The 27,826-nt window shown below is 36.2% G+C and overlaps 1 protein-coding gene and 1 long non-coding RNA gene across 2 annotated transcripts in view; one reads left to right on the top strand and one right to left on the bottom strand.

Moving 5' to 3' along the window:
* The window catches only part of COL4A4 (collagen type IV alpha 4 chain), a 61,875-nt gene that overhangs the window by 17,028 nt on the left and 17,021 nt on the right, over window positions 1-27,826 (top strand). The window contains exons 6-35 of the mRNA XM_072344872.1: window positions 641-685; window positions 1,545-1,661; window positions 4,035-4,103; window positions 4,363-4,398; window positions 5,219-5,281; window positions 5,729-5,764; window positions 5,941-5,982; window positions 7,048-7,128; window positions 7,511-7,564; window positions 8,661-8,720; window positions 9,293-9,337; window positions 10,725-10,778; window positions 11,899-11,968; window positions 14,159-14,263; window positions 14,809-14,973; window positions 15,484-15,576; window positions 15,916-16,079; window positions 17,552-17,624; window positions 18,521-18,627; window positions 19,021-19,204; window positions 19,937-20,005; window positions 21,054-21,158; window positions 21,678-21,896; window positions 22,774-22,935; window positions 23,617-23,787; window positions 24,762-24,905; window positions 25,540-25,647; window positions 25,899-26,077; window positions 26,698-26,761; window positions 27,736-27,810. Of these exons, the coding sequence (XP_072200973.1) occupies window positions 641-685; window positions 1,545-1,661; window positions 4,035-4,103; window positions 4,363-4,398; window positions 5,219-5,281; window positions 5,729-5,764; window positions 5,941-5,982; window positions 7,048-7,128; window positions 7,511-7,564; window positions 8,661-8,720; window positions 9,293-9,337; window positions 10,725-10,778; window positions 11,899-11,968; window positions 14,159-14,263; window positions 14,809-14,973; window positions 15,484-15,576; window positions 15,916-16,079; window positions 17,552-17,624; window positions 18,521-18,627; window positions 19,021-19,204; window positions 19,937-20,005; window positions 21,054-21,158; window positions 21,678-21,896; window positions 22,774-22,935; window positions 23,617-23,787; window positions 24,762-24,905; window positions 25,540-25,647; window positions 25,899-26,077; window positions 26,698-26,761; window positions 27,736-27,810 (2,959 nt within the window). The remainder of the gene's footprint in view (window positions 1-640; window positions 686-1,544; window positions 1,662-4,034; window positions 4,104-4,362; window positions 4,399-5,218; window positions 5,282-5,728; window positions 5,765-5,940; window positions 5,983-7,047; window positions 7,129-7,510; window positions 7,565-8,660; window positions 8,721-9,292; window positions 9,338-10,724; window positions 10,779-11,898; window positions 11,969-14,158; window positions 14,264-14,808; window positions 14,974-15,483; window positions 15,577-15,915; window positions 16,080-17,551; window positions 17,625-18,520; window positions 18,628-19,020; window positions 19,205-19,936; window positions 20,006-21,053; window positions 21,159-21,677; window positions 21,897-22,773; window positions 22,936-23,616; window positions 23,788-24,761; window positions 24,906-25,539; window positions 25,648-25,898; window positions 26,078-26,697; window positions 26,762-27,735; window positions 27,811-27,826) is intronic.
* LOC140256381 (uncharacterized) lies at window positions 6,090-10,266 on the bottom strand. The gene is made up of 3 exons (XR_011904695.1): window positions 10,131-10,266; window positions 7,744-7,920; window positions 6,090-7,110 (listed from the first exon to the last, which is right to left on the bottom strand). It is a non-coding gene; the product is annotated as an uncharacterized lncRNA (long non-coding RNA).

Genomic DNA, 27,826 nt, shown 5'->3' with positions numbered 1-27,826 from the left:
ATCAACAGAGACCAGTCTCTGATTAGTTTACAATCCTTAAACTCAGAGAAGGCTGTGGGAGGAATATGGAGCTGGAGGGAGTATTATGGTACTTTTAAAAATGCTGTACACTAAACAGAATTTTATTACCACTTCCAGGATAAAAATTGCAGTTCAGGTTTGTATCTTACATAGCTGTACAATCCCTGTAATTGGCTCTTGCTACTTTATGTCCATTTCAGTTGTTTAATTTCACTGATCTCAATGTATAGCAGAAGTCTTTAAAGCAATTGCCTGACATATGTGAAATATAAGCCCTGTAAATAGAAACTACTGCTTGTATTATCAAAACAGGACCAGGATCATAAAAATTATGCATAGTATAATATATAAACTATAGACAACTTCTTCTATATACTTTTGTAGTCACTGGAGAATCAGCAAAGTTAGGAATTTGTCATTTGCTTCCATGGGTCGCTATTGACCTTAGGTTCATACTAAATATCTGACAGGAGTTAATGGGTTTATTTCTGATAAAATTGTGGCTTAAATTAATTTTCCAAACAAGAGCATGCTCGTTTATCACATATTCTTATTTTTCATTCTTTTTAAGGGTTAATGACCTCAGCAACTTTGTTTTTTTCATGTCATCTGTTTTTAGGGCCCAACTGGAGTCCCAGGATTTCCTGGTTTAGATGGTGTTCCTGTACGTATTGAATGAATATTGTAGTTTCTTTTAAGTCAAAGCAAGTCTTCTGATAAAATAATACAATTTATATGTTGTTTGTTTTATATTTTTAGCTATTGTGCCATCTGCATAATTATTTATGTTGCAAAAATACAAATTACCTATTATAATTTCAACTGTGTTTTTTTTATTTATAAAAAAACTCCATAGAATTCCAGGAAAATAATCACATCATTTTCATGGGGAAGCAGGACAGTGAAGGTAGAGACAAGCCTTAGTCCTTGCAGCCTGTGTCAGTATTATTTTTGCCTGTAGTTCTTTTGCAGGGAGAAAGAAAATAACCAACCCTTGAATTTTACGTGAATAAGGACTGAAGAAGTCAGTCCTAAGTATAGAAGCACACAATTATACATTTTTGTGAATGTGGTTTTTAGTGTGGAAGTGAGTGTGGTTAAAAAGAAAACAAAACAAACTGGTATCTCTTAGATGTAGTATATTGAAAAGAGAGCTTTTCATTACAGCCAACAGAAAGATTATAGCTAGAGAGCTAATCTGCTTTTCCTGAGAAAATAGCCCAGTAGTTAATAGCCCATCAACTCAAATGAGAGCTTGGTCTGGCCCTCTACCCAGTGCTGTCCCCATTATATTTACCGTGTATGAAAGAAAAATATGAAAAACATAGGGTTCCAATTCTTCACTTTAGGAATAAATATTGATGTAATGGAAGATATTTCTAGTGCAGGGAGCATGAAGCTGGGACTACTGTGAGATGGTCTCTACTTCAGCTCTGTGATATTTGTTTCTGAATTGTTTCATTAATTTATAAACTGATTTTCTATGTATTGCAATGCATTACAAAAGTTAAACTGCCTTTCAGGGATTACCAGGAAGTGAAGGACCCAGGGGCAAGCATGGCGTAGATGGCTGCAATGGCTCAAGAGGAGATCCAGGATTTCCAGGCGAAAATGGATATATTGGACCAAGAGGTCCTTACGTATGTTAAAGGCATTGCTACTGTCTATTGATAATATGTATCTACATTTTTCCTTTCAATCTGACAGCTTTTTAAATGAAAGGATTTTTAGACTACTGCATTAGCTTTACACTTCACAGTGAAGCTCCAAGGACCTTCTACTTTTGCTGAAGTTAATGTGATTGAAAAACACTTTACTGAGTATGATTGAGGTTGAATGTCATGTAAGTTCATAGGGTTTTTTAAGTACACGTGTGTAGCTGGAGAGTTAAATGCTACTTTGTTTCACCAGTGAGAAACAAAGTGTGTTTCACAGTTTCACTTTTAAAATAGCTTCTCATGATTGCTCTGTGCACGCTTAAACTTGCCTTATTGTTTATCTGTAAACACAGAGTTCGTTTCAGTTAAAATATTTTAAATTAAATTAATGAAAATAAAATACAAGTTAATATCAGTAAGGGATATACATTACCATAGCTTTAAAGAAATTTTGTTGAACTGTTCTTTTCCCCAGTATTTGGCTTCTTGTGGAAACAATTTTTAGTTGCCAGTAATTAATAATAACTTATTAGTTGATCTAAGACCTTTCCTGGAGTTTTCTAAATAAGAAAATTAAACAACTGCAGTTTACATGAACAGACAGTTGTGTTTAATGGAAGCTAAATGAGATGCTGATTCAGCCATAGGCAATCAGTGATGGAGAGTGAGAAGACATGATTAAAATACAGCAAATAGAAAAAGCATACAACTCAAGTCTTGGATGTGTAATAGATGCTGTCATAAAACTAGATAAAATACTTATTAATTTATTACACTTCTTGTGGTATAAATCATTAGTTATACCTTTCAAGGCAACCTCTAAATGGTAAAAAGGCTTAAGTCTCAAGTTGTTATTTTGTTTTCTTACATTTTATGGCTTTCAAAATGGAGTTCTACCTTTAATATTTAGCCAAATGATGCAAAATAAAAATGAGACATGGGACAAATTGCAGCATACACTCTCCCAATTCCAAGAGCATGCTATTTGTTAGGTCTAGTATTTGCAACCTACAAAGAAAGGGAGACACAATAGGCATGTAGCCTTGGATATCTGCACAAAAATCCAGTGCAAATTAATTTAGCTACTCAGAAAAACAAGACATAGTAATCATATTTGCTTGTGTGCAAGAATGCTGCTCCAACCTCTATATGGATTGCCTATTTTTAAAATCAGTTTATTGCACCAAGTACTGACCTGGCTATATATTACAGCTAACATTTTAAAGCTGCTCCTTATTTGTAATACTGTCCTGCATCATTTTATATAACTGTGTGTGCATATTACTCCCTTTTACTTCATTTACCCCACTAATGAATTAGAGATTAGTTTCTATTTGAAAGCCCTTGCTTTAGTCATGTAATTGAATATAATAAATAACTCTTATTATACAAATTCACATGTAAAATAACAACTTACAAATACAAATTTTTGTATGCTTAATGTGTTTCCTAGCAGCTGTTGTCTGATTTGTAAACTGTATTGAATTTACTGTAGGTATATCCAGCTGCAGGCAGCTGTAGCTCTTAATGCATCATACCAGGAATGACTACTTTCTTGGTTTCATTCTGACTTTAAGATTTGAACAGCTGGTGTATAACATCAAGAAACCAGTGAAGTTTTAACATGGCTTAATTGCAAAATGGTACCCCAGTCTATTGAAATCAATAGTTGTTACACGATTCAGTTATACCATCTGATACGATTTCTGAAATATTCTCATTTGAAATATCTTAATATCTTTGTTCCTCACATACATGTGTATCATGCTTTTAGACATCAATTCAACAATTTAAAATTTAACAGATGAATTAAGTCTGACTGAGGTTTTCAGGGCCCTGCAGGCTTTGGGTTTATTAATGTGTGATGGACTGTGAAATAGCTTTACTAATAGGTTGAAATCTATATCACAGTTCGTACTTTCAGCTTTTTAATTGTATGCAGAATTGTAATAGGTTGTTCCACATCATAGTATGAACTTCTAGAGAAGATGGAGTGTGTAATACTTAAAGCCACTAACTCATGAAAAGACAGGCATATTGATGTTGTTGATACTACAAGCAAGATTTGTAAAGATGGAGGAATATTGAAATACTGAAGAGCTAAGGAACATCCCAGAGCAGGACTAAGAACCTGTGAGTTTTGTTCAATTGTACAGAAAGCAACTTCACATGCAAGGGTCTTATTAGACAAGAGAACTACAATATCCTAATGCAGTTATGCTGATTCTAGTGGATCACCTAATGACATATGGGCACTAGTAGTACAGCATAAGAAATTATCATTCAGTCTATGTAGAAGCATAGGATATCAATGAGTGGATCATAATGTTTTAAAATAATTATTTTTCTTCCTAGGGAAACCCAGGGCAAAAAGGAGAAAAAGGAAATTCAGTGTATGTTTCGTATTTTGGAAAAGGACCTCCAGTAAGTGTCTGATTGGGGAAAAAAATAATATTTCGAAGGAGAAATATATAGCAAATTTAATTGTTCTCATATGTCCTCACTGTTTAACAAAACTTAAAAAAACCAACCAACCAAACAAAAAAACACCTAATAAATTAAAAGCAAACATATGATTAGAATAGACAGCTTCAAGACTTAGAGATATAACATTGGAAAATTCCAACAACTACTTAAAGTCAAAGCTTTTGATGTATCCTTTGCTAAATTTCTGTCTTTACAGGGAGACAGAGGTGATCCTGGCCCCCCTGGTATGCCCGTAAGTACAGCCAGTGGGTTCTATACTTGTCTTTTGTCTAGGAGATCTCTCTAATTTTCCTTCTTCATGAAGTAAGGCAATATTATGGTTTTTCCCTGCTTGCCATAATAGCAGAATTTCAGGATAAAGGACAACAAACAAAGTCCCCGTTATCTGCCTCCATAACCAGTACTTTGCAGCTGAAAGTCACAGAAACAGACTGCAAACCCACCTGCATTGTGGTTCTCATGCAGGCGCTGACTCTACATCTAAGGCTGTTGCTCCATATGTATTCAGAGACTGTAGAATATTTGTCCTGTGAAATTCAAGATTCCGCAGTAAATATGTAGAGATTTGACAGCTTCGACAGTATCTGTTTGGTCTCCCAAGAATATATAGCACACAACACTATATATAACACACTTTTTTTTTTTTTTTTGCCATAAAAGCCTTTAAGAAGGAGAGTTTAACTTCACCACTGAGCTCTTACAAACTTATATGACTTCAGTTCCTTTTCTTATCCTGTTGAAAAAGGTATTAGGTGATGAACTTCTTAATGTCCCCATACTGTAGTACAGTTACTAACAAAGTATTCTTTCAATTCATTGATAAAATATAACTGCATTGAACAATATCTGTACACAATTATCTAGAAACCGAGCTGCCGTAATGGCTGTGAGGTTTCTGGTATGGTAATAAGCTTCAAGAGAGACATACCTAAGTGAAATGCCAGTAGACTGAGTTCAAGTGGTGCAGGCATTCTGGATAAAATTAGTTTTGTGGGAAAAAATTGTAATTTCTTGGTATTTTTACAAACAGGCCATTTGTTGTCTTTTTTCAGGGACCTAGAGGATCGACTGGTACAACAGGCCCACCTGGATATCCAGGCCAACCAGGCATGCCCGTAAGATTCTTACACAGTTTCTCAGTCTTTCATTTTTAGGATATGCACACCAATTTTAGAAATCTCTTTAATGTGAATCAAAGCCTAGACATAATTTTTGAGGCATATAGTAAAGAGAGTTTTTTACCTTAATTAGAATTAGAGCATATGTTGCTTCTTTCCATACCTGTGAAAATGAGTCATCCTGACAGTCTGTGGTCACAGGGAAACACTGCTAGTACTTTCTTCTTATTCCCATTCCCTGAGGCCACTTCATGAGACAGGTAGATGTGAATCTAGAGCTCAGTCCTGTGGAAAGCAGTGGCCATGCTAAGTAAATTGCACTTTTGATGAGTAAAACTCAAGAGGAAATTCTGATGATTTTGGCAAGCGGAGGTAATTTTCAAAGTAAAGTTCTGTCTCTAAATCAGAAACATCACCTTACTGTGTTTTCATTCTTTTTTGAAGGGTATTCCAGGTTACCCTGGTCTGCCAGGTGAACAGGTAGGCAATGGCTTTTTCTGAAGTATTTAGTGAAATAATAGATTATTTTACACAGATATTTGAAATGTCCTTTGTGTCTACTTGTTACTAATTTTTTCATAAGAGTTACTTGATTAAATTCTCATATGAGCATTTTCTAATAACCTTCCAACTATATATATTCTTTTGTCAATTAGGGAAATCCAGGCATTGGAGTGGATGGACAAAAGGGGGAGCCGGTAAGGAAAAAATATATATATAATTCTACAGTATAAAGAAAATAAGTTTATCTTAGGAAAACAAGATTCATTTATTGAAGGTTCCTCAAATTGAGTAGAAAACTCAAATTTTTCCTGCTTTGGACATGCACTTTTGAACACAAGCATTTAGATTATGGATTCTATCTGTTTAGTTAGGCTTTCTGTCCTTGCAGAGATCCTACCTGCAGATCTACAAGGAAAAAAAGCGATCCAAGCATGTTCAGAGTCTCACTGGGTTGCCTAAAATCCATTGAATTGTGGATGCGCACTCCCAGTGATCATGTTAGAACAGGAGAATTCATGTAAGCTACTGAATCAGTTAATTCTATACAAAAGTAATTACTTCAGTGAGCTGCATACCAGAAACAAGTGTATTTTGGGACCTGAAAGGCAACAGTTGACATGGTAGATGGCATTCCTCCTGTGTAGATACTGCCTAAATAATCACAGCAGTACCCTCCAGTAACAGTGGCTACATCAGAGAAGTTCCTTAATCTAATTTCTTGCTGCATCCAGCAACAGATGCTATGGGATTGGTGTAAGAAAAGGAGAAGAGCATAATGCTTCCTCTCCCAGTTTCACCATAGTATACTCAGAGTAAAGAACAAAAGTGAAATATTTGATTTTTCTTTTGCAAATTTATCTAGTCACTGTTTACAATCTGTATAAGTTAATAACATGCAGAACTTCCCTTAACAAATCAATAATTCCAAGTGCATTTACAAAGCTTAGTGTCAAAGGTTTTAGTCTAGATCATGAGAGATTGTCATTTATTTCCCTGGCAACCTTATTTTTAATAAGTGACAAGAACAGAAGACAGTTAAGACTGTCAGCCATACTCATCAGAGAAGACTGCAGAGAAGCTTACAGGTCTCAGCACAAACTCTTGTATAAGCAAGCAACTCTGTATAAGCATTAGTACAAGTACTTGCTCAACAAGGACAAAAATAAGTACTGCTGTAGTGCAACAGACAAACATTCCACATCTCACTGAAATGCTGCATGGAACAAAACATCTTTCTGCTGTTCCTCTGATTTCCACAGGGTGATGTTGGACTTCCTGGGCCACCTGGGTCACCACTGTTAGTTGGACCTCCTGGAGCTCAGCTGTTTAAAGGAGAAAAGGTTTTAACCTTTTTTCACATTTAACTGTGCTTGAACTGACAAGTGATACCATTTTTGCTAAGGATGAAATAAAAAAAGACAAATCTCTTCCTTCAGTGTTCATTAATTTTGATCATTTTGATTTTAATCTCTTATGTGGCTCTTCAGTATTACTTCTATTAGCCCCAGTTAGTAAGTCTCTAAAAATGAAAGGATATATCTAATTCAATCCACAGTCATTGTGCTGGGTTGACAGCGTTAACAGAAGTAAAAATCAGCACTTAATGAATTTTTCTTCTGCCTTGTACATTCAGGGGAAAGTCACCAGTAATTCAGACTAGGATTTTGAAATGTTAACACATAAGTATGTCCTGCATAGTAAATACTTCTCCTGTATATGTAGGGCCAAAAAGGAGTGCCTGGGATAACAGGATACAGAGGACCACATGGACCTAAAGTAAGCAATACGATTTTCTTCTTCCGCGGTGCTTCTGTTGTTATTATGTTAATTATTCAAAATACGAGATAATGGGAGAAATAACACCACTTGTGCATTGGAACTTAATTACCAAGTACATCAACATGAATGCAAAAATATTTGAAAACCCTATGAAAACCTTTCAGTTTTATACCTACCTATTGAATGTTGCCTGCTTGTGGAAGGTCAGTGTGCAGATTATTTTTTCTTAAGGAGAGAAACAGAAAATCTGTATGTGTTCTTAATGATGCATGTGTGTATTTCCATAATTACGTTAGAGAAAGACTTTAACTTCACATTCTGGGTATCTTCAAAAGTAGAGATGGCAGAGTCACCTGTTTGGAGAGAGGGTTGCTGTCAATATAATGCATATACACATTAGTATACCAGAAGGAAGTTCCTCAGTGCTGAGCAGAAGCAGCCACAGAATAGATCATGGTGTCTTTATTGCTGATAGTTTTGAAGGGGAGAAATCCACAGACAGAAAACTACCAGATCTCAGGGAGAAGAATAACAGAAGATAGCTAGGAACAAAGGAAAGGAGCTAGTTTGTAGTAAACATTTATTTAGTTTTGCAGGCAGAGAAGAAGAAGCCTAAACATCACATTTCTACATTCAAAGCCTAGCAGCCTTTCAGGAAGTCATTTTCCATCATGATAGGAATACTGATACTTAGCACTGGAAAAGGAGACAAACTTCTTTTGTATTAAGAGTTACTTTGAAAAATGTGGAGATTATATGGTAGTTCTAGTACTGGTTGTACCTGTAGATAACGGTACATTCATTACTTGTAAGCAGAATCTAAGGAATTGCATCATGGGGCCTTAGAGGTGCCCAGAATTAAAAAAAAGCAAATTTCTAAAAGCATGTTAAAGCTTGGTGAAGAGATCAAAACAGCTTTCTTGAATAACTGAAGATAAGTAGGAACTACTAGTAGTGCTTGATGAAGTAAGCCCCAGTGTTTGACCATAACAAGCAAAAAAAGATCCATTAAGTACAAACTTAATAAACGTGCACATAAAATCTATAGCAAACTTTACCAGTTTAAATAAACAGAATGTTTTGAATACTCCAGGGAATACCCGGGAAAGGAGAAAAGGGTGAAAAAGGCATTCCTGGATTCCCTGGATTGCGGGTAAGGAAGTTTCAGAATGAATTACTTCACAAGTTCACTACAATTACTCTCAGAAAATATCTGGTGATTTAAGTATGCATTTCCAAACAAGATTTCAAGGTTTCTTTTAAACTAATTTGTCGTACTTTCTGTATAGAATATTTAGTAGCCCTGCTCTGGGAGTTATTGTGTCACAGACTTATAAACAAGTTCATTCCTTCCTTGGAATGAAAGCAATTCTGTATGTTTACCTTTTAAATATTTAGTGCTGCATAAATTCTTAGAAGTAGCTCCATTCTAAGGTACCAATTTTAATGTATTCCATACCTGCCAATGGCAGGATTTTTTTGTTTGTTTTTACAGCAGCTTGTTCCTGGTGTGCATAAAGTATATACATGGAGCAACAGATCCATTCCTGTATTTGCAATGTGATAAAAATAAATGAATACCCATCTAAAGGCTCTGCAAGTGCTAGCTATTGGAGGATATGATTCCAAGTAGTAAATATATAAGGAATATCAACTGCTTAGCAATACTGTACAGGTCTAATTTGAATAAGTTTTTACTGTTTTAACTCACGTTGTTTTTATCAGGGTAGCCCTGGTTCTCATGGACCTACAGGATTTCCTGGAATAAAGGTAAGATGACAAATTATAACAGCTCACTTTACAGCTACATCGGTGAGGCTTGATTTTCTGTTCCTTTCTGCAGATTTCCTCATGCTTGAGAGTTCACATTGCCTTACTTCCTTTTCCTCCTGTTGCCACAGAAGTTCTATAAACTGTGTTGTTGAGTTTATATTTCTATTTAAAATTTGTCTGAATTTGGAGCAAAAGTCCTAAGTAGGAAAGGAAGCCGGTGGACATGCAGATTGTGTGATAGAACAGTTACACACAATAGTAACTTTGGTTGCCATGCTCTTGTTTTTGTCATTTTGTGTTAAATGAATGTTTTGTTTAGCCCTCTGACTCAAAAAATGCCAGAAAGAGTTATGAACTTCTTACATCTTATTGGATTAAAGAGTAATAGGTGTAGGTATACAGAGGTGTGTTTTTTCCCTCTCTCCAGCTTACTTATATATCTAGGTAAGGCATGGATCATTATATTCCTAAACTTCATTGATTTGCAGATACTTGCATCTTGAATTACGTTCCAGGTGACTTTCATCTGCAAAATGGATTTTACTCTGTTTTTAATCACTGTTGATCTCAAGGATTTGAATATTGGATGAATAAATATATCAGCAGATCATTAAAGGACAGGAGGGACCGATAAGCAGCTGGTTTTCATGCACTAATAACAAATAAAAGAGGGTTGTTCAGCAGTGTGACAATGAGAAAGATCGATGCAGTGTAATGGATCCAGGAAGTGCAATGACAAAGGGACTAGCATAATGGAAAGGTGTTACAAAGGGAAAAGAAGAGTGCTCACCCATCTCTGAAGATCTAGGTTCACAGGAAAAACTCCACAAGGGAGGAATCTGCAACCAGACACCCTTCCCTAGAAGCAGTCAGCCCTTAAATGAAGTCTAAGAGAGCTGCAGCCAGGCTCTACCCCTTCTGGTCACACAGGTGAATAACCTTCACCTGTACTCCCAAGGTTGACTGGGTCCTTTGTCCAGGTGCTCGATCTGGGCCAGATGTTCAGGCTGTGACTCAACAGTTATCAAACAAGCAGGCAGCAAACCAATTTCACCTGTGTTAAATAGAGTTTTCTGGTATGTGCTCCAGCTAATTCAATGCCTCAGCTACACTGAACCCCAGTGACCACTATAAAAATAACCTGTGTAGATTTTTAAATAAAAAAAGGAAAAGTTACAGAGGAGATTCTATGTAACATGTAATCTCTTCTACAAAACCATTGAATTTCTCTGGAAAAAAAAAACAAAAACAAGAACAACAAAAAAAACCTAACCAACTGTGGAAGCTATTTTAAGTTAACAGTATTGCATAACTGTCTCACTGACTTTTTTTTTCAATTAAATATATTAATGTCTAAATAGATGGTATTTATGATCCTTTCCAGGGAGAAATGGGTGTTGCTGGTTTTCCTGGGAAACCTGGCTATCCAGGCATCAAGGTAAAAATCAAATAAACAAACAAAAAACTACAGAAACCCCCCCCACACACATATACGTTTCCACATATATATATTCTAGTGATTCTTACCAAATCTACGCACTTATTAGATCATCTCCTTTTCTACAAACATAATTACTCATAGGATTTACTGTTTTCAGGACACTCGGAACAAAAGTGATAAATAGCAAAGAGTGAAGATTTCTGCTTGGTGCATGTGAGAGTGAGAATTCCATTTTTTTATACAACTCTAGATTTAGCAGCAGTTTAGGGTTTCTGACATCTCCAGTAGTGTTTAAAAATCATAGAAATATCAATTTTAAGAAACATAGAGGGACATAGGCTGCTTGGTTTTACTCATACAAGGATGGACATCTAGTTTTCTCAGTTCTCCTTGCCCATGTCCTAAGATGCCCTGAACTCCAGCCTGAGGAATGCTACATAACTATGCAGTTCCCAGATTCACATTCTTATTTTCTCAGTTCCCATTTGCTGCAGACAGAAGGACTGATTTCTAATCTACACCACAGAAAGTCTAATACAATTTGCCACATAAAAGACTTCCTTAAAGTCCACTTCAGTTGGAATTCTAAATATCAGAATCCAGGCTAATGTAGAAATCCTCCAAGCAGAAGTGATTTTCCTTGCTGTTAGTAGAAACTTATGTTTCCCTGATGCAGATGTTTGAAACATCTTATTAAAACACTGAACATCTTTTATCATTGATAACATCTGTCAAATTGAAAACTCTTTTCTTAGTGCTTATCTGTCATCATAAAAGTAATTTCTAAATTCTAATATAGAATTTTAAATTTTAATATTTACATCTTGGTTTTTAAAGCATTTCAAATGGTGCTGATTATACTGTTATTGACTCAACTTTACGATGTATGAGAGAAATCAGATGCAGAAGTTGCAAGTTCTGAAAAACCAAATAGATACAAGTGATAGGTATATTAAATCGCTGGTATTCTGAAAGATAATTATCTTATGTCTTGTTGCCCAGGTGATATGAAAATGTTACATCCTTCCGCAGTTCAGCATTTTTGAAATTTCTAGTTGCATGCAAGGGCATTGCATGTTTATGCCTACCAGTACAATTTACTGTTGGATTCTTACAGGGAGATCCTGGAGAAAAAGGGCCCCCAGGTCCTCCTGGAGCTATTGGAACTCCACTGCTTCCTGTGAAAGGTTAAAGACCTGTTTCATTATTATAAAGACCTATTTTGTTAAGGTGCTGGAAAGTAATCTCTAGGGACAAAGCCTGAGTTTTATCTTCTAGGTTTGTTTATGCCTCACTCATTTTAATGGAACTACATTAAATATACTTATTTAAAATTAAATGTTACTTGAAAGATCTTTATGCATACGGCCACAGTTACGTTTGCTAGACTGTCCCTAGTTATTGGGCCATGGCTTATTTAGGAAAGAGCTCTGAAAATAAGCCCATGCTGGGTAATGGAGAGAAACAGGAAAATCAGGCTTCACATTGTAGTTCAGAAATCCTGTGTTCAGTATTGCCACAACACACATATTTTAGACTTCAATTAAGCCTCTTAGTGCGCAGCAGGGGTGAAATCCTGGTTCCTGAGTTTGCAGAAAGCTAATTCCATCAGGATTTCATCTCTGAAGTCCACTGAAGTCACTAAACACTGTGTTTCCAGACTATTCTCATTTTGTGTCACTGTTTTATCCAATACTGCAAACATAAAAAAAATTGGAATATTTTGGAGTTTCATAAGCCATAATTTCCACCTCTATTTCCTGAATATGTATTTTTTTTTCTTAGAAATCTAATATAGACAGATGCAGAGAAATCACTTTTTATACAAAATTTCTCAAGTATTCATTGTATATAGCAGTGCAAAATGACCTGTTTGAAAGTCTAGATTTTCTGGACAATGAGAGAGAGCATGTGTTCTATGGCTGCGCAACACATCCAGAAGGACCAAAGTTTTTGGGAAGTACTGAAGCTGCTGTGCATGCTGCATAATCTGCAAGTGTACTAGGTCCTGTGATTCCTGAAAGCATCAAGTTTACATTGTTTGTATAAAAGGCACAGGCAGACTATGGTTGACTGCAAAAAAGGTTGATCAGCATACTTTAATTCCACCTTAGCAGGGTAATCTCATTAATACAATCTGTAATGTTAGTATTTTAAAATAGACATTCCCAAACATTGTTTGCCTGGCTATGCCTGAGAGCTGCAGCTCTGTCTGGTGGGTACTATGAGTTAACACCAGCTGATACTCTCTTGCCGGAAGGAACATATGTATCATCTTTTCCTTCCTCCTCCAACTTCCTAGCATCTTGTCTAGAATTAGTACTCTCAATAGGATACCACTCAATCTCATTGCCTTCCTACCAAAACCTAGGGCTGTGATTTTAAATCTTCACTCTTTTTCACATCTTTATTATCTAATTAGCAATGATATGTGGAAGTTCTTACTTCCTGCACAGCAGGAGGCAGTGGGGAGCAGCCAAGCGTGCTGCCTGGAAGGAATTTCTTTTGGCATCTCAAAGAGAACAAGAACCTGTACAGTAGAAGCATTTTAACAAAGAACTTTCCATAAATTGTATTTCTAGTGCAGCAAATGCTGATTATGAACACCAAAATAAATCACAACACAATCTTGGTTCAGCAGAACCTCCCCACTAGGCAGGAGCTTCAACAAAAATTAACTGAAATTGTTTCCTATTGGTTTCTATGAGTTTCCAGCTCATGCAGCAAAGGATTTAAGCCCACACTTAATTCTAATATCTCAAGTAACATTTAATGTTGGTTACGTGCATGATGTGTGAGTAGATACTGAAGTATTCTTATATTTTTCAGAGAAAATGTCATTTATTAGAATTGTTTGAAAACAGAATGCCAACATTTTGCTTTTCCAATTTCATTAAGCCTTCTGTATCTGATTTAAGTTTTCCTTATCACTAATTAATTCCAAAAACATTGATTATAGCAGTGTTGAAAATAAACTTCTTAAAATTTGGGTAATTTCCAGTAGGATGATCCTGAAATGACCTGCTTGCGAGCACTGTCAGATACACACTGGATGCACATTTATTTTAAATGCTTCATGCATTTATTTGGGACAAGCACTTTTCTCAGTGTTCCAAAATATTTAGCAAAGATACTACTACCGAGTGACAAAGTATTAAAACTGTGTCCGTGAAATGGGCAGGAATCCATAGAAAAGTAACCAAATCCTCCCACTTAAAATTTGACACACATTTAAAACTGTTTCATGCAGATAAAGAGGGAGAGATTACTGTGTATTACTTCTTTGTTGTTCTTGAATTGTAATTTCAATTGCTGTTTTATTTAAACTGTCAATTGCATGAGATATTCATTTCATATATCTTCATAATTCTGTGTAGGACCACCAGGAGATCCTGGATTCCCAGGTCCTGCAGGTGACATGGGGTCAGTTGGACCTTCTGGCCCTGTGGGTCTGCTAGGAAGACCAGGAGACGATGGAACAAGTAAGAGACTTTGGGAATGAATTAAGAACTCTATACCAGTAAGAGAAAACTGAAAGAAAATTCTTTGTTCTTGTTTCACGTAACAATAAGGATTTGGGTCTACAGGCAGTGAAAAAAAAAAATAAAAAAAAATCCCAATATTTATTCATACTCAAAAAAGAACCAAAATGTTCCAAATAGAACATTAGGAATTGCTAGAAAAGGAACAGAAGGCAAAGCAGAAAATGCTGCCATGCACTGTATATCCATGGTGTGCATGTATCTGTAAAATTGTGCTCAAAAATCCTGTTCCTAACTTCAGAAAGTTGTAAAGGAGAGTGATAGAGACTTTTTTTGGACTATGTAAGGAGCAAATAAGTAAACTGTGATGTCTGGACAGGAGATAATGAGGAGAAGGAGAAGAAGCATTTGAAGGTACAAAGCAGAAATCACTTGTTTTTCCTGGGGATAGAGAATATAAATATTTAGATTTAAGTCTTACTTAGTGTACCGTGTCTCTTCTGTGTGACAGCTCTGAATTGTCTGTCTGTATCATTACTTTGCAGGTCTGCCTGGCCTGCCAGGAATAAGTGGGGCACCAGGACCTCAAGGTTTTCAAGGTGATCCTGGGTTGCCTGGAACAGGTGAAGCAATTCCAGGAAGACCTGGATTTCCTGGGCCACCTGGACTACCAGGACAGCCAGGAAGACAAGGCTTACCTGGACTACCTAGTATGTTCAACAGCAATTTATGTTGTGAGAATATCATTCATAGATTTATTGCTTTTGTTAACCCTACAAAAATCTGAGAACTGCCTTTTGATAGATAGATCAAATCTTAAATGTGTTGTAAGAAATGTGTTTCCCCTTAATTGTCAGTTAGGAAGATATCAAGATCTTTAGCTTCCTGTTTAGCTTCCTGGGAGACTTAAATCCACAAAATAACACATAGGTAAAGTTGCTAAAGATATATCAGCTGAAGTTAAAAACACAGTAGACTGGGGATGAAACCCAAATCACAATCCTTAAGTTAAGAAACAAGCTGTAAGACTTTACGGTGGAATAAATAAAAATAGTAGCAATGAAAAAAACACTTGCAGCATCAACTCTAGCCAGACTCAGTTGTGTAGTATGATCTGTGAGCAATAACTTGTAAAGTATTGTGTAAAATCTCTAGATTTTAATGTAAGCACAATGACATAAGGGAGAGAACAGATGACCTAAGCTTTGTTTTTTTCGAAGGTGTAATTTGTACTGAGAGAGGGATTCCTGGAGAACCTGGAGCAAAAGGTCAGATAGGCCTTCCGGGTAGAAAAGGTGAAAAAGGAGAAAAAGGTAGGTATACCTGGACAGCAACCATTTGAATATGAGGCCTTTGCTAAATTATCACTTCAGTCCTAAATTTGCAAACAGAAGTTTATGGCAACCTGGATGATCAGAACCATCAAAGTGTATACACTTAGATGGTTGTTGGTATTGCAGCTTCTAAGTTAGTAGAGTCACAGCACTACAGCAATTATTCAGCACTGAAAAATATATTGATAAGCTTCACTCTTCTGAAGGCCATAATGAGATATAAATTAGCCTGTTCACTATACAGACATGAAAGAAAAAGGTCAGTATTTTAAAAATGTATTGTACAACTGTTTCAATGTAATTTTGATACATTTATAGGAAATCAAGGCCTCTGCTCATGTAGCGCTGGTCCTCCTGGTCCCCGTGGTATACAAGGACCTCCAGGTACTCAAGGGAAGAAAGGACAAATGGGCTACCCTGGAAGACATGGAGAAAAGGGTGATTCAGGCTTATCTGGTGCAGTGGGATCACCAGGGCTCCCTGTGAGTAGTTTTCATGAGCTTCAAAAAGTAAATAACATTGACTGAACACTCACACAGGAGGGATTTCAGAGGACTGGTGAAGGAACTGGCCTGGAAAGCAATGTAAAAGCTTTTAAAAGAAAGTGTTTCCAGCAAAATTTTATGACAAAATTACATGATGTCATCAGGTTAAGACATATTTTATGTCAACATCTGTGTGTGAATGTGTTAAGGAAACCTTGCTTTTATTCAAGTGTTTCAAGTCATTTTCTTTATTCCTTTTCTTTTTTTAGAAATTAATTCAAGTGCTTAACTTGTTGTGCTTAATTTAATTGATGGAGCGACCTGAACAAAACATAGTCTTTCACTCTGAAGGAGTCTGAAAGGCAGTGCTATTTTGTTGTTGTTTTGTTTATCCCTTCATTGTTCTGTATTACTTTCCAGTCTCCCATTTTCAGTCACTACTCAGCTGAAGTTTGTTCCTCACTTGGATCAGCCACTATAGGCAAAGCCTTGTTTCTTTATGACATGCTTCTAAGCAATTAAGCTAAAGTGGAACCAACATTTTGCCCTTCATTTTGCCCAGTCCTTAGAAAGAAAAACTATGATGATCCTCAAAATAAAGACTTCTAGTTTGTTTGAATAGCTTCCTTACAATATAACAATTTCAATTTCTTCATGAAAGAAAACAAAATGAATTCTTTAATGGTGAAGGTTTTGTGTACTAAAATTATTTGACATCAAGATATAACATCAGTTTTTCGTGTTACCAAATCTTATGTTTACATGTACTGTTCCAAGATCAGATTCACACACCAAGATGATGTGCAAACCAGATTGGAGAACTGAGAGCACAGACTAATGTAAAAATACAGAAAAGTATTTTTTTCTACCTCTAAACCTGTCAAGTCATAGATTGTTAAAAGATACAGATATTAAACTAGATGCAGATAAAATGTAATACTGACAGCTTTCTGGGCTTTCACTTAGTAAAAAAACAAACAAACAAAAAAACACCATCACTGCTGCATTCAGTTCTGTGAGGGTAACCTCATCCAGCAGTCAGAATGATCTAGAGAGATTCCCTTCCTCTGTAGACTCGGTGGATTGTGGGACAAAGTCTGCAATAGGAAGATTTTGTGAACTGTTTGCATTGTAATATTCTCACGTTTATATTCACAGCTGAATGAAAACATGGGCCGTCAGTACTTACCTTCATAGGTGTATCTCCATGCATTTGGTAGTTGGGCTGAATGAAGAGGGCAAGTGCCATTCATATACCTCTTTATTGATATCAGAAAAGATACAGCAGTTTGTTTTTTATCAGTATGCTACATTAACTGGCCTTTTTTTTCAGGAAGAAACAATGCAAGAGCAAGAGACATATCTGATTTCCCTTCAATTCCCTTTTTACTTCTTTTCTGGAGATTAACTTAAAACTTTCTTTTTCTTTTTTTCTTTTCTTTTTTTGGATCTGGGTTGTCATTTGTAAGGGGACACCTGGTTCTGGAGGACAACATGGTGAAAAAGGAGAGAAGGGTGACCAAGGAAGAGTTTCAATAAAAGGTAAATACATATTTTATCATTTGCCTTTTTGCTTCTTATACAATACCTGGACAGTAGTGCAAGACATTCACTGAATCTTCAAGTCATTAATTTGGCAAGTTATGGAGGCCTAGAGGTTATGTATATCCAGACTTTCTTAATAAAATGCTTGCACATCCAAAATTATCATAATTAAATAGAATAAATCTCTCCCCAGTTATGGTATAATCTGCAAAACTAGAAAAGACAGAGAAAAACAAATTACAGTAATCTGATGATAAAGCTTAGTTACAAATGCTGCATTAATTTTTCAGAAAAAAGACATCCATCTTATTGTTTGAAAAGGTTAGTTTAGCTAAGGATGGTCTCTATTTAGAGACATTGGAGCAGGGCTAAACATTTGCTGTTTATTTACAAAGAATTTCTTGATGCAGCAAAATTTATCCTCAGGTTAGAATAGATTTATTATCCTTTTTTCAGAAATTGCATTTTCATAAATGCCAATGAAAGAGAAACCTAGGGGGAAAAGTAAGAAAACAATAAAGACCTTTTGGAAATATTGGTACAATTATTCTGTATTGTATGGCATTAGTATATCCTGAATTGACTGAAATCCAGGATAAAACTCTGTCTGATTTCAAATAGCACAGTGTTTTCAATTCTTATATAATATGCACAGGAGCACGTTCTAGTGATGCCCATAAACACATCTTTTAAAGAAACAGATTTGTTTCATGAGGTGTCCAACTACATGTGGCCTTCCTAAGCCAAATTACCACACTCAGGAAATCTGAATTCAAGAAGTGAAAAATATCGTACAGAGCTGGATAGAGTGAATGGTTAGTTTTTACCTAAGCAGATAATAAAAAGGAAAACATACTGTAAATACTATACTTCATTTTTTAAATTATTTTAAGGAAAAAAAGGTGAAAGAGGTCCTACTGGGGTTCCAGGATTTCCAGGCCAAAAAGGTAATGATGGCAGAGATGGGGATTTAGGATTGCCCGGGGAAAAAGGAGCTGAGGTACGTTTGACTTTCTCAGGATTTTTTTCTACATGGGTTTACATTTTGTTTAAGGAACTATCTTTTAATGAAACTGTAATCTTATTCCAAATTCATAGCAGATTAATTACTTATCATTTTCTGTTAGCCTAGATAAAAAATCATAGTATCACAAGTACTACTGCTTATTCTGTTACTTCTAGATATATCTGATGCATATCATGGGATTAGGAAGAAAAACTACCTTCTGTACCTGTTGTTTTTCATTATTTAAACTAATAATGTCACCCATGTAATTTCTTGACTGTATAATGCTGTTTTCTGTAGATTATTTTCTACTTGTGGCTTTCGATAATCAAAGAGAGGAAAAGAGTTGGGCCATACTATTTCTTGTCAATAGCTGCTTTCTTTTAGGGCGATTCTGGAGTACCAATACCAGGTGATAAAGGATTTCCTGGAGTTCCAGGACTCCCTGGAATAAAAGGACCAATGGGATTGCCTGGTTTGGGGTTTCCTGGCCCTCCAGGAGTCAGAGGTACCCCAGGAGACTTTGGTGACGATGGTAACATTGGGCTGCCTGGTCCAAAGGGTCAGAAAGGTAATTTTAAATATATCCATTAAGAACTAAATAACTAAATGCATGTTTAGTACCATCCATTACAGTTTAAAATGCATTGTATGTAGTGTTTGTCATTTACAGCTAAATCAGTTTTGGTAAGCTCAGTAGTCACATGCTGTCAGCACCTAGTAGCAAGTACTGCTGAAAATGTAAATCTAAAGTGACCTTGATCCTGCTGTGTGCTATTTGTACACTACCAGAGGAATTAGTTTCTGGAATGAAGAATACTCCTATTTATAAGGATTTACAGGGCCATGCTTTTTGCTAAAGGAACAAGAAAAGATAATTCATACTTAAGACATGGTCTTCCTGTTTGTTTATTCCCTACCAAAGAAAAAAATTCTTTACTGATATCAGAATGTATAAATGAAAAACGTATACAGAATTGAGATGACAATACAGTTTTTTCATACAACAGAGGCTATTGTAAAAAAAACTTGCTGCCAACACAAAAATGAAAAAAATCTGCCTACAGACTACAACTGTATTGCAAAGATTAGAATGGATAACAATATTCTGTGCAAAATAAGTGATGAGAGAAATGCATTAAGATTCTTAGTCATACCTTAGATTATATGGCACTAACTGTGTATGTAAAAAAAGACCTCTCTCTTTACTTTTGCTCACTTGGTTGGTTAGTTCCAAAGAAGTGTCCAGACTGCATTTATTCTAAAATCAAATAGGCCATTTTCTTTCTCCCTCTTGCTTCAGGTGACACTATCTGTATTACATCACCATACCCTGGAAACCCAGGTCCCCCGGGTTTTAAAGGTGTTCAAGGTATGTTTACACATGGAGGAATTCTATCTTTAGTTGAAATGGAGTTTTTAATTAAAAATGGAGTTTGTAATTAAAAAACAAAAAAGCCACTCTACAGAGATACACTAAGCATTCTTGTTTTTCAGCAGATACGCATCTCAAAACGTAAAGCTGCACATGTACATGTAAATGGTTATCTATTACAACCAAGGGCTGGAAAGCTCCAGCTTGCATGATCAAAAAGTATCCAGACTGTTTTCATAGGGATGACTAAACGAAGGTAGCTTGAAACTCTGTCCTGCTTCACTTAAAAGAGATGAGAGAGGCTACTGAATAAACGAAGGGAAGACTCAATAGGACCTGGAATATCCACATGTGGATAACAGGATAAAAATGTATACCAGGCAAAAATATGCTTCAAGACTGTAATTTCTAAGATGATATTGTTAAGAACATGTTGCACTTGAGCCCTAAAATCTGAATACTTATTATTTTGCTTGTTCAACTTAATTTAAACTCATCCAGGAACTGGCCAAATGTTGCTTTTGATCAACTCTAAAGCATTTGAGAAACCACAGAAAATCATGATCAAAACAAATAGGGATACTGGATTGTTAAGATGTCACTTCAACATAGTATTACACAGCTCCCTGACATGAGTATTGTGAATGGTAACTAATTGCACATATGAAATGAGATGAAACAACAAAGACTAGTGTATTGAGTTCAACTGCACCATTCCAGAAGAAGTACATAGAAGAATTTGCATTGACAACTGGAATTCACTAGGTTGATGTCCTGTAGAATTAAGATATTTATTTTTTTTCCTACATAAGTTACTCTGGTGATTTGAAGTTTGTTGTTAATATAAATATGGTACAGATCCATTTGGAAAAACAGCAGCCATAGTTTTGCTTGTGATTTGGTTGGCAAGTCTTGCTTGAAAGGTTTATATGTCTTCTTGTTTTCCAAGTACATACTTTAGTATGAGATAAAGACAAAATGCTGTTCCCCTAGATTACAAATTTTTGAGCTCTTTGGATTTTTACATCTTTTCTTTCTGTTCCAGGACCAAAGGGTTTAAAAGGACTACCTGGTCTTCCTGGACGAAGTGGCTTTGATGGGCCAAAAGGCCAGCAAGGCAGGCCAGGAGCAGGAATCCCTGGACCAGAAGGTGATTTTACTTTTCTCAGTTCAGGATACTTGATGGTCAAGCTGTAATGCATACATACAGGGTGGAGTGGCTACTGTGTAAAACAGAGGTATATTTCAACTAAAGCTAGTAGAAGAGGAATATTTACCAATGTCCACCCTTTCCTCCAGCAAGTACTGCAGCAACCTAAAGTTCAGTGTACAGGGAAGAAATTATTTTTGTGTATATAAATTTTCATAGAAAACTGAGACTAACTAGTGCCCTTACAGCAGAGGAATTGGTCTTGACAAGTGACAGTACAGAAGACAGATGCTGCCCTAGAGAAAAGCATTGTCCCTTCCCACAAGAATAGTTAATTCCATCATCCCTCATGTATTATTAGCGGTAAATGAGAAATCTGACATTTACTATATAATATTACTTTTCCTTGCAAAGTGATAATGTAATTCTGGTTAAATATGATTCATAATATTCCAGAGTGTTGGATGAAAAAAAACGTACTACTTATGCCCCATCTGAATTTAAAAATCATACCAACAGGCTTCCGAGGCACAGCTGGTGATCCTGGTGAAGAAGGTGAAAGAGGATCTACCATTGATGGTAGAAATGGCGCTCCAGGTCCACCTGGGATAGATGGCCAGAAGGGTGTTCAAGGTGATACTACATATGGCCCTCCAGGAATCCCAGGCAACAGGGGACTGCCAGGACCAGCTGGTGCACAAGGAGCAAGAGGTGATCCAGGCATTCCTGGGTTTCAAGGTATGAAACAGCTTTTGTGAAGCAATTCCATGTGTTCAAAGATAAAAGACTGTGTAAGGTCAGCACTGATAACCATATTCTTACCTGCATCCATAATGGTGACCATGAAGGTTACACAGTATTTTTACTTTTTCACATATAAGGTTGATCTGCCACTGTGGAAATCTGAACAGCAGGGGAAAGACAATGTCTTTTCTCCAGTTAATGCAGTAAATGCAGCTTCCAGTTGTTACTACTGTGGCTTGCTGGCTATGGGCCATCTGTGCTTAGAGTTTCCTGCTGTGCTCCACAGACACAAAGACAGTCCCTGCCTCAGTTTGTTTTCTTAAATCAGAAAATATTGTTTCCCATCTTTAGATGGGAAACACTGAAGGAGAGAGAGAAAAAAAGAGGTGAACTTCTTTGCCCAAAATAATCCCCAGTATCTAGTTTTGCTTGTTGCTGCAAGTGTCTCCACAGTGCCACTGCCTTCCTATTTTATAGCAGATATTCCTGTTTGTGTTTATAGGTCCCTCTTTTTGTCTGACCCTCCACAGAGAAACAGTTCTTTTCTGTGTAGGGAACACCAGTAGAACCGTGTTGCTGCTGCATGCCAGTGAGCTCCCTTCATTCCACACACAGATTGCTTTTGCAGCATAAGGGCCCCATGAGAGCTGAATTAGTATTTATTCTTAAAAAAAGAAGCTCTCTGCAGCAGTTCTATTCTAAATTCTAAATTGCAGATAAACATCAGTTTTCACAAACCATGCAAAAGCTATAGGATAAGAAAGATATTCCAATAACAACATAGAATCTCAACATAAAGTTAGAAATTCTTATGGATAACAAGTCACGGAATTGAAAGACTTTACAGTGTTGCTGTTTTTTTTGTATTCAGGGTACCCTGGGACCCCAGGATTTCCAGGTGCTAAAGGTTTCAGAGGCCCAGAAGGTGATACAGGAGCACCAGGCTGTCCAGGCACCCCTGGTCCACCATGTGACACAAGATTACCAGGGCCACCTGGACTCAGAGGTGTCATAGGCCTGCCAGGTTCTCAAGGTATTTGACATTCATCAGGTTGCCTCACATCTGTATGATTTACACATCAGTTCTAGTGGATTTAACAACATGATTTTTATGACTAGCATGACAAATACTTATTTTTGTATACTCGTTACTGGGTGTGTACATAATTTTGCACATTTCCTATAATTCAAGGAGCATATAATGTTCATCTCAGATTTTTGTCTACTTTACTTTCTTTCCTGTAAGTACTTTTAACTTTAATAAATACCTTAACTGGCCAAATATTAATGTTTTCACTGTCAAATAATAAAAGGAAAAGTTATTGTCTTTTATTCTGTTGTCCTGATTAGCTTAGCTGAACTCCTAGCATTGCTGAGATAATTTTATCTTCCTCACTCTTAAGCTGAAGCACTAGTTAAGGTGAGCCAGTATATGTGTGTCAGAAGTACTTAGGGATCTTGGGATTCTCAAAATACAATAGAGATTTTTTTGCATGGAGCTTCTTGCTGTCTGTCTCTTACTAAAAAAAGAGTAAGAAAATATTACAGGTGAAAATTTAGACAGAGGTGCGACTCCAGCATGGTGGCAAAGTTTCCAATTCATTTTGCCATGTTTAATGATTTCAAATTTATACCCCAACATTATACTTTTAAAATAGAATTGCTGAATTCTTTCCCTGCATTTATGCTTATAGAGTAAATATTTTCTTCACAGGCTTACCAGGCCTTAAAGGTCAGAAGGGAGACAGGGGCCTACCTGGGCCACCTGGAATCAAAGGTCTCAAGGGCTCTCCTGGCTCACAGGGCCCCCCAGGTCCTCCAGGATCCCGAGGACTTCCAGGACTTCCAGGCAATAAAGGACAATCTGGCTTTCCTGGTCAAACAGGTATGTTAAACATCCTGTACATCACTTCATCCATAACATTTCTTGTTTGGGAAGCTATTTCAACAGCTTTCAAAGATATGAAACACTTTACATCCTCTTCCCTTTCCAACTTCTAGAATAAGACCCTGCAGCAAGGTAGAGGCAGTAACAATAGCATTCTTTGTTCTTTCCATTAAAATAAAAAGAAAGGAGTAAAAACATACACTTTGACGCATTGTGGCTCCTTGTTTGTTATTCAGTACTGACATATTTTGTTGTATAATTTACTGTTTTTGTTACTTTGTTGCAAAATACATCATAATGAGAACAATATACTTTTTGTTGCATGCAGACTATCTCCTTTACAGGATACAGTCCCAGGCTGCATCAGTATCTAGAACATATTCTCATGAGTGAATAAGTAGTTTCACATTATGTCTGGTCCTTCTGAAAATGCAAGAAATTGCACCAAAAAACCCTGAAAACTACTTTGGTATGAAAATAACAATTACATTAACATTCATCTTAAATCAAAATGTTATTTACTATTCACAGAAAAATACTCAGTCCAGAATTCAAAGTGCAATAAGGCAAGACTAACCTAGTTAGATGAGTACAGGTTACAAGGTAAAATTAGACTTAAGGCTAGATGTCACAGAATATTAAAAGAAAAGGAAAATAAAAGCTAAAAAGTCCAACTTGCAGTATCAGTTATCTTGAGGGTTATCTTCTCAAGTAGTAAGCATACTAAGTATTCTAATCAGGTAAGGAGGTGGTGGCTGGGGAGGGGAATGTGTTTGTTTCAAGGCAATTTAAATTTCCTGACAAGTTTGATCTTGGCACAAAGCTATGCTCCAGTTATTGGCTCTCTAGCTTTTCTGTTTTCCTAAGGAATCCTTGTAAATCTCCTACCTTTTGCTTTATACTCTTCCTCAGAATGTGATAGCAACGCTATAGCAGACTATGTATGTAAATAAAGCATTTAATATCACCAGGAAGCAAAGGGATTCAAGGACCACAAGGATTTCCTGGACTCCCAGGAACACAAGGCCCAGTGGGAATCCCTGGTGTAAAAGGGGAAGAAGGAAACATGGGTCCACCTGGGCCTAGTGGAGAATGTGGGGATATGGGAATGAAAGGTATGTAAAAATCTGCTTCACTCTGTAATTTTGTTACTACTATGATTGGTATTTGTTAAAACCGTGTTTGGTATAGATTTATACTTTCTGTTTTTATAATTGTTTTTTAACTTGTTCTCAGGGATACAAAATCCACTTTTTTCTATTATGAATGAAAATTGACTGGAGAAAAAATAATGTCATAAAAATTCATTTATAACAGTAAATCAGATGCTATATAAAGATTACTGATACAAACAAGCCTTGAATTTTCTCTTGTACATATCTGGAACTTCAGATTTTTCAAATTTTCTGTCATATAATCTGCATATGAATACAGGAGAAAGAACAGTAACCTCCAATACCATATTCTTGGTCACAGACAGTACATTGTAGACTAGGCAGTACATTTGCCATCTTCCTTATTCCAGGCAAGCAGGAAATAATTCTGATTTAACATGAGCTGTTTTTACTACTGATTTAACTAAAAAGCAAGGAAAAGAAAATGAACTGTGTTAGCAGTGAGCCTCTCAAATAACTGGAATCTGCATTAGTATTCAAAGGCTTTCAGTAGTAGAGAAGACTTTTCTAAAATGAATTTTTAGGACCTGCAACATGAAAGGATTTACTTATGTTGCATATGTTTGGTTCAAAGGTGAAAGAGGGCTTCCAGGAGATGGTGGCAGCATTAACATTCGGCTTGAGAAAGGACAAAAGGGGGAGCCAGGGTTTCCTGGTGAGAATGGATTTAGAGGTGAAACAGGTAAGTTCATAAAATAAAGCTGTGCACACAAACATAAATCTTACATGATATAAATGACTGATGTTTTTCTTAGGTTTGGATTTATAGTTGAAGTAGTATCCAGCTACCTTACTGTTTTTATAGATTCTGAACCTAGCAGGCTAGTTTCTTTGAGCTGTTACTAAGGCAATCTACAAAGTGTGAAGGCGTAGCCATATTCAAAATATGGTTTGACTATATTTGTCGTTATCTTATTCTGCAATTAACTTCAGGTGAAAAAGGAAATACAGGTTTCAGAGGTGCCCCAGGATTTCCAGGGAACAACGGTGCCCCAGGACTTCCAGGTGACCATGGTTACACTGGTCTGATGGGATTTCCAGGATCACGTGGTTCCCCAGGACCAAAGGGCTCTAAAGGAGTGACAGGTTTCAAAGGACTACCAGGTGACCAGGTAAATTGAAGTGACAGTGAAGTGACAATCCTGGACTTTAGGTACATCTCTCCCAACTCCAAGAAATATGACAGTGGATGCTGATATTGTACTTGAAGTTGCTTTTTGGTACAAGGGCATATATTTGCTTGTTTTGTCCTTTATTATATTTCTCTGAAGAGAGAATCAGTTTTGCTGATTATTTAAAAGGAAAAATAAATGAATCCTTATATTTTGATTTTTACATCACAACAGATTTCTGGTTAATGTTTATAGTAAATTGGGGGTAAAGTACAGTAATATTTGGTGTACCATTGTAGTACCTTTTAAATTAAATTACTCAAACCACCAGTGGGGAATTTAAGTTGTTAAAGCAAAGGCAAGCATTAGCATAAACAGTTTCAAAGTTGTTAGTAACTCTAATGTAGAGTTTCTTGGAAGTGTTAATGGTCAGCATTAGACATGTAGTGAAGACAGCATGCTTTTCTGTTGGGCTTAAGTTACAGTTTTGCTGTTCATATTGATTCCCAATCTGTTTACCAGGGTAAAAGAACTAAATGCTCTTCTAGATGATTCTTACTACATGTATCATACAATAAACTTCTTTTTGTTTGCTCAAAAAAAAAAAAATAAAAAATCAGGGTGATGTTGGCTTGCCAGGAATGCCTGGAAACCCAGGACTGCCAGGCCCCAAAGGACCTAAAGGTAATGTTTGATAGAAATACGCTTTTGAAAAAAAGCCACATTGTTATATATATGTGCTTTGATATATGGAAAGGAATTACTAGAAACAGGAGTAGAAGACAAAAGTGAACATAATTCAAACATAAATATCATTAGAGAGAAGTCTGACATGCTTGAAAGGCAAAACTTGCATTTCAATACATTACTTCTATAACAGCTTGTTCATTATAAGATAGTTCATTAATTTAGAAGATAAATCTATGTCAAGTTTCATAGAGTTTCAAAAGACCATTAAAAAAAAGCAAGTAAAAACATATCTTTAATACTAGTCAAATCAAATAAGACAAAATGCAACTATTTATGTCATTAGACAGATATGTAGTTTTTTTTTAAATAGTACAGAGGGATTCATGGTTACTTTTATGTCACTTATTCCTCCTTCTTCCACCCCCCCCCAAAAAAAAACCCCAATCTGTACAGATATCACCGAATTGCTAGGAATTATTAACTGTTATATGGGAATGTCAGCACAGAAGAAATTGTGCTAACTTAAAGACCCCCTAAATGGTATTTATTGAATAAATGGACCCATGCTGCATTGATTATGCAAGTCTTCACAAATATATGTAAGAAGCTCTTTGTTTTTAATAAAGTATTATAGGGAAATTACACAGCATCTTTCATATTCAGTATATGCTGTCAGTACTGGAAAAGTTCTCTTATTTTTTTTCCCTTCCCATTGTGGGAAATTTACTTGAACATTGGCAGCAATTATTAAATACAAATGAGTTTGTACTTCAAGATAGACTGAGCTGTCAGATGATGCCAAAGCATTTTTCATTGTGTTCTCTCATTCCCTTTTATAGTTACAACTAATAATCATAACTAATAATAACATATACATAATATATGAGTATATGGTCTGATTTGTTCAGCTTTGTTTTCATGGATGAAAATTATATTTGTACCACATGAAAGTCACTGTACCTTAACAGGAAAGAGAGGTGACCCAACTCTCCTGCTTGGTACACAAGGTCGAAAAGGGTCTCCTGGAGATCTGGGATTACCAGGTAACTTCTTTCTGAT

This window comes from Excalfactoria chinensis, chromosome 9 (genome assembly GCF_039878825.1).
Source record: "Excalfactoria chinensis isolate bCotChi1 chromosome 9, bCotChi1.hap2, whole genome shotgun sequence".
Taxonomy (NCBI): Eukaryota; Metazoa; Chordata; class Aves; order Galliformes; family Phasianidae; genus Excalfactoria; species Excalfactoria chinensis.
Note: the sequence above shows the minus strand (reverse complement) of the source record. Positions and strands in the feature narration are given on the sequence as shown.